The sequence below is a fragment of the Triticum dicoccoides genome, chromosome 2B (assembly GCF_002162155.2).
Source record: "Triticum dicoccoides isolate Atlit2015 ecotype Zavitan chromosome 2B, WEW_v2.0, whole genome shotgun sequence".
NCBI lineage: Eukaryota > Viridiplantae > Streptophyta > Magnoliopsida > Poales > Poaceae > Triticum > Triticum dicoccoides.
The window spans coordinates 281,886,916-281,893,767 of NC_041383.1; the positions used below are offsets into that span (position 1 = coordinate 281,886,916).

At 39.6% G+C, this 6,852-nt stretch overlaps 1 protein-coding gene across 1 annotated transcript; it reads right to left on the reverse strand.

Moving 5' to 3' along the window:
* Window positions 1-745: 745 nt before the first annotated feature.
* Window positions 746-6,835, reverse strand: LOC119363535 (transmembrane E3 ubiquitin-protein ligase FLY1-like). Its single transcript, XM_037628910.1, has 14 exons — window positions 6,397-6,835; window positions 5,791-5,860; window positions 4,969-5,096; window positions 4,684-4,799; window positions 3,809-3,869; window positions 3,503-3,566; window positions 3,343-3,420; window positions 3,028-3,185; window positions 2,875-2,934; window positions 2,690-2,783; window positions 2,010-2,177; window positions 1,437-1,765; window positions 1,097-1,213; window positions 746-1,021 (listed from the first exon to the last, which is right to left on the reverse strand). Exons 1-14 carry the CDS (start codon window positions 6,547-6,549, stop codon window positions 920-922), a joined length of 1,698 nt encoding a protein of 565 aa, XP_037484807.1. The 5' UTR covers window positions 6,550-6,835; the 3' UTR covers window positions 746-919.
* Between the last annotated feature and the right edge of the window lie 17 nt (window positions 6,836-6,852).

A 6,852-nucleotide genomic window follows, 5' to 3' on the forward strand; every position in this document is an offset into this window, starting at 1 on the left:
TTTGAGCGCCAGTTTAACCTCCCTGGCACTTAAGGTGAATCGAACCTTGGTCGCGCGGGACAACAACATCGCTGCTAATAACTGCGCCAACTTCCGGTTACTGGTTAGTACCAAGATTGTGATCTACAAGAGACGATCTGAGCCGGTTTTTCTCTTTTTTTCTTTTTTTATTTCTTTTTTCTTCTCAGACTTTTTTATTTTTTAGGTTTTTTTTTCATTCTACATTCTTTTATACAAGATCAACATTTTTTTCAAATACTTATTCAACATTTTTCAAATAATCGTTCAACATTTTTCAAATACTTACTCAATATTTTTTCAAATAGTTGTTCAACAGTTTTTAATACTTATTCAACATTTTAAATACTTATTTCTTCAGCTTTTTCTAAATAGTTGTTTAACATTTTTAGCACTCAATCAATATTTTTAAATAATCGTTCAACATTTTTCAAATACTTGTTCCACCACATTTTTTAATATTTATTCAACGTTCTTCAAATACTCTCTATATATATATATATATATATATATATATATATATATAGAGAGAGAGAGAGAGAGAGAGAGAGAGAATATTTTAAATTATAAACAAATGTAGAAAAAGCAAAAAGCAGAAACAAAAAACGTGAAAAAACAAAACAGGGAACAGGCTGGTGTATCCCACACGCGTGGGCCCGCCCAAGTGGCGTTTGCCTTTAGCGAGGGGTCGCTCCTGTCTCGCTGAACACAAGGAATAGTCGCGCCGTGCTGGGGAGAAAGGGTCTCCATGGGTCAGAAAAGTGGTTTCAAATACAATATTTATACCGGCCAGTATACATGGGGAAGATTAAGGTCGCATCTGAGCTCGAGCTGAGATATAGGCACTTTGGCTGGGCTACCTACTTCTTGTCAACTATATATTGTACAAAGGATTGTTCCTCTAAGCTGGTGGTAGAGAGCGCCTGCAAGTTGGGCACTCCATCTTGATGTCCATCCAGCGTTGTAAACAGCCCGAGTGGAATATATGCTCGCACGGTGCCACCTACAACAAGAGACAGTGAGCACTACTTAATTATGCATGTCTATGACGTCACAGAACAAGAGATTTCACAATTACCATGTATTCACTTGTTCTCTGGGAGAGATCAATTGCAGTCATGCAGATTACACAATCAATGGGCTGATTTGTGCTATCCTCTACCTTCCTGTGGTAACAGTATTTCTCAGGGAGGATCTGGAGATTGCAGCCATAAAAGGATAAATAATTATGTTGTGATACTAAAAATGAATTGCCAACATACTCTGAGAATTGAATTAACTGAAGCTTAAAATATATCAACAGTGGCAGCTATAAAACCTTTTGAGAGACAAAAACAGCTACATGAATGACAACTACAATGCACCTCGAATGCAACAGTACGGAGTGAATGTGTTAGGGTATTATCACAGTAGTATACCTGGCGAGGAATAAAGCAGCGAGAACCAAGATAGTGCTGGAGCAGCAGCACAGCTGCTTGGATACCCATGAATGTTGTCACAGCTATGCACCATTTCTTGTCGGGCTCAATGCGCATGAAGTTGCTAGGACAACCAAATATATATAGCGGGATGGCGACCCGGGTAGCAGTCATGCCTAAAATATACTGGGGGTGCAGCGGTTTTCTTGTATCCCGGATCACATTCGTGACAATTTGAGGAATCCAAAAGGAGTACATCAGGAAAAGAAGCGGGTGCAAGAAATTGTGCAACTCATACATGAGAAGGATTCCTCCCAAAAGAATGCCGTCTGCAGAAACAAAGCAAAGCAAGGAATGCCTTAATACTTGGTAAAAGAAAAGTTTAGAACTGGTGTGGACATGCAAAAAAAATTGTCATTAAATGAGCCATTTTAACTCTACTAATATATGGCAGTAATCGTGTGATTGTGCTTTTCTTTTACACCTGAACAATCGATGTTAACTGCAAGAGGTTGGCCTACCACTGCAATTCTTAAGAAAGCATGAAGAAACCAGATGATATTTAGAACTTACAAAAGCGGCTGTAAAGAACAGAAAGTTCCCGCCTCATTATTTCCCAACCTTCTCCACTGTTCAATGGTCTACTTGCTTTCCATATAGCAAGAAGATACCTCATCTCAAAAATAGAAAAAACAACGAATTTGAAGAAGGCAGCTGTTGCAAAGGCATTAAAGAGTGACTCTGTAGAAAGTTAAACCATGTGATGAAAATGTTAGAGATGGCACGATATTCAAAAAAACATAATTATGACATGATTTTAAAGAAAATAAGCCGCATACAATTCAAGATTCAATAGTTCATAATAGCTTTGCAGGTGAGAAAATTGAAGAACAAATAAATCTTTTGTAGTGTTGACAATACTTCACTGACCAGTGACGCTTAGCATTTAGCAAACTTCACAGACCCATCCTATTGGGCAATGGGTATGTCTTTTAAAAATCCCATGAGCAAAATCTCTTTACGCAATATTTACTTGTAAGTAGTGTATTATCATAGCATGCACACTATTTGCTTTTAGCTCAGATTTACATCAGGAAATCAGGATATATGTAACAGGAGACACCAGCGCCCACTTGTCAGTGTCTTGTGTCTAAATTCCTATTTTACCACCGAAGAGTTCGTACACTAGCAGCAGAAAACATGGACAACAAAAAAAGCGAACAAATTTGATATGACACGAGTATAAGACTCACCAACCAATATTCCAGCAGTCAGATGCAGTAGACAAAGATATGCATCCATGATAGCTTGTTGCCCAATCATAATAATAGACACCTTAGCAGCTCCCTATGAGCAATAACGATAGGATTGTAAATCATGTAGAGCAAGAGGACATTAGTGTTGCTAAAAAATGATCACAAAAAGGGAAAATACTTACTGACTGGGTGTTGCTGTGTTCCATTTGTCTAATAAGCAGCAAAACTTGGAGAAAAGATATCTATAGTATGCCAGTTAAGGAATTGACAGAGAGAAGAGACCAGATAGGATTGAACAAAAACATGAATTTAAGTCAAACAGCCACCAAGGATACAAAAGTGACCATCAGTGTATAGTTAACTGCTTTGTTGTAATAAGCTTCAACATTCAGCGATGTTGAATTTAGTAAGATAGATGAGAAGCATTCTCCATCATCATCCACTGATGGACTTTCCATCAAGCCCTCCAAGCGGTACTTCTCATGCTCTCCCTCTAATTATAATAAGTATTTAATTATTTATTACTCACGCACTTAGTATCTCAATATCGTTGGATTATGAGAAAATTTAAAATATGCAGACATAGAACTTCGTGAAAATAAATTACCAGTGGCAAATGAATTTAGCAATACCATAAGAAAATTCAGTACCATTTTGGTTAGATGACACCCGGACCACTTTAGCGGCTATTTCTATGTTACAGTGTTTCTCCATGTCATGTGTGAGAGCTGAGACGGAAGAAGTAGCAAACATCAAGGTCACATCCACATTTGTAGCTAGGGAATATTCAGTGTAGAAATAAAATCTTACAGTTCTTCCTTCGGTTCTTCTCTTCAGAAGAATCTTGGAAAACTTGAGAGGAGAAAATCCGCAGCTGTTAAAAAATAGGAAGTTCAAATATATAGCATCATGTTCATTAATTTTGAAAGGGGTCTTATTACTGTAGTTAGCAGGCAAGACTTACTTCATAATAATGTTAATAACTTTTAAAATGGCTCGGTTATAATTTTTATGAACGTAAATGGCATAGCACTATATTGACATCAAAAGATAGCTAGTAAGTGGAATGTGGAATGCAGTAACCATCGATAAAACAAGGAAAATTCATCTGCTTACCAGATGGTATGGATTTGACAAGAAGTAATCCTCTTCTTGAAGCGGTTCACCATCTGCACCGCTAAAAATATCAATACAACTGTGTTAGATAGTATGGGGAAAAGATGATCTACAAACTGCCTACACTCATATGACTATGTTCGCATACCACTACATAATACTATAATACTCCAATAATAAAATGCCATGAACAATGGAACATCACCTCCCTTGTCGTAACTAAAGAGCCTCTAGAATGCAGTACTTAATTACAAGCATTCAGTTATGCAAAAAATAGCACACAAAAAAGAGGATCTGACGGGTAACCTGGTAATCATTAACTCACAGTAGTCAAGGTAATTAAGCTTGCACGCCGTAAACTTGACACGAAAATATGTACTCCCTCCGTCCCAAAATAAGTGACTCAACTTTGTACTAACTTTTATTTTGGGATGGAGGGAGCATGCCATAAGTATCATGGGAGTCACTGAACTTGATATATGTACACAAAAGAATCATGATTTGTGAAATTGTTACAGAACATACAGCGAGCACTAGGCAATGAGCTAGGAGACCTGGAACTTGGAGAAAAAGTCTGTGAGGTCCGCACTTGCTAGCAAAGGATGGTTGTTGACTGTTGACCAAGGTTTACATTCAGGAAACAGGCAAATGTCCTTAGAGGGCAGAGTAGAATAAATATGTCTTTTTGCTGGAGTGCTATTTTTATTATTAGAGTTTGTTGCCCTAGATGTTTAAGGTAGATGCAATTAGTAGCATATACTAATAATGCCAAGGTAGGAGAACCAAAAGTCAAACAAAGTATCTTAGCTCTCACAAAAGAAAAATAAAGCCTCTTAGTTATGACAAAAAATAATACAATAAAGTTGAACATATACCTGTTTGCCACCATACGAAGTTGTCTAAAAGGCCATATATACACGCCTTCTAATCTTATTTGAGCAACTCCACGATCATGAGATTTGTCAATAACATCATGGAATGTTATTGTTCCCTGTCAACAATAGTTATCACATCACGGTAAGCAAAATGATCAGTAGAGCATGCATAGGAAAGAGGTCAACATCGCAATAATTTCCATGATTACAGTTAAATATGACTCATCATACACAAAAACACATTGTCTTCACGTGCTAACATAAGGCATAAGGATCTTCCTTTACCTGAACATAGTGTACCCCGCTTATCTTTGTTGGTGTACTCAGTAATTCCAAAACCGAGTCACCTTTAGATGTCACGAACTCAAGAAACCTAGAAGAACCATTTGTAGAACCAGCAAAGCTCCAACTTCCTGAACCATAAAATGGTGGCATTAGTACATAAACCACACAGACAGTTAAGTAAGTAGTAGCATCCTATACATAACAAAACAAATGAGGGTAATGAGAAATGGAAAAAGTGTCACGTGAGCATTTGATTGAGGTTACCAAAACAAATCTATGAATGTGGCATGGAGGGAAATACAATCTACCATTATCCTTTATCTGTTGCGTATGTCATAATTCAACATCTGTATTAAACAAACCAACTGCAGTGAGGATAAGACACCACCAAGTTGTATGACGCGGGTCGAAGAAACAAGCTTAGTTTTAGCGTCGAAAGAAAAAATTCGATAGCACTGAACGTGTAAAATTGGCACAACATACTTAACTTAAGGAATTAAGTGCAATCCTCACAAGATTTGCCTACAGCCCCACATTGTACATAGGATATTAATACCTCAAGACCTTAAGGACGCTACACATCCTAATGTAATTGTGCAGTGGACCAGTGGCAACACAAAGTTATCAAACAAAAGACAAGCTAACACTATAGCCTGCTGGGATACAAAACTCAGACCAACCAGCAGGTCAAATGCAAATATAAGATGTTTTGGATATTTCAATATGGACTGAAATGAGTGAACAGACACAATAAAACGTGTCTATATACATCTGATTCAGAAAAAAGTTAGAACATCTTATATTTGTGAAAGGAGGGAGTACCTTTATATGTTCCTGTAATATTCCATGAATATGGGCTCATGTCATTATCATCCCTCTTGTAGAATGCATGCTGCGTAAATGTAGCGATGATGAGCATTAAGGTGAGTTCCATACATGCAACCAGAATTCATAGTTCTATATAAGTGGATGCTGGTAAACCCTAACATCGTAAAATGAATAGAACCCGCGGAAGTCGCTATTCCTGGCTTGTTGTATCAGTATTTGCTACTGTCTAATAGACTGAAGCATCAAGACCGCAGTGTAAGCCATGCATGCCAGACTTTAACTCCCACCATTACTTGGTGAAAAGGTACAGTCAATAGAACATGCAGGGCATCCAATTAAAATGACAATCTGGAGTGAAAAGGTCTAGTTGGAATCCGAACTAAAAGCACGCGTTGCTGTTGCACGACTATTAAGTTATAAGTTCAGTATAAGCACGAGTATAGCGCACCACAAAAATTTACACCAACGAACACAAAATTAAGCCCAAAATAAATTTCCTCTTTCCAATTGCTCTACCTGGAGGACCAAATTAGCATAAAACCCTTGACTAGAGAAAATGGGGGAAAACTTGGAAGTCTAAACAATCAAACAGCGCCTGACCTCATCGGCCCACGATCCGGAGGAGGCCGCGGCTCCGGCGGAGGCGACGCGCTCCCTGAGAGGCCGCAGCGCCGCGGCCAGGGGAGGGAGGGCGAGGCCGAGCACCAACAGGCCCACCACAGCGACCCTCAGCACAGCGGCAGAGCGCCTCATCTTCTGATCGTTTAGCGCAGCCTCACGATTGGGCGGCCACCATGAAGGGAGCGGGGGGCAGCAGGAAGCCGACAGAGCAACCGCTGCGGGAGGGACGCCCGCTGGTGGGTTGGTACGGTGGGGTTCGCGTGGGGCGCTAAACCTAGGAGACGAAGGGAAGGGAAGGAAAGGAAAGGGAGAGGGGAACGGAAGGAGATGGAGGGAGTCAAACGGGCGGGGCGTAGGAGATGACGGCGAAGGCGAGGCGACGGCGACTTTTGTTTCGGCGGACACCAAGCAACGCTTTTGCTGGTGGGGTGGGGA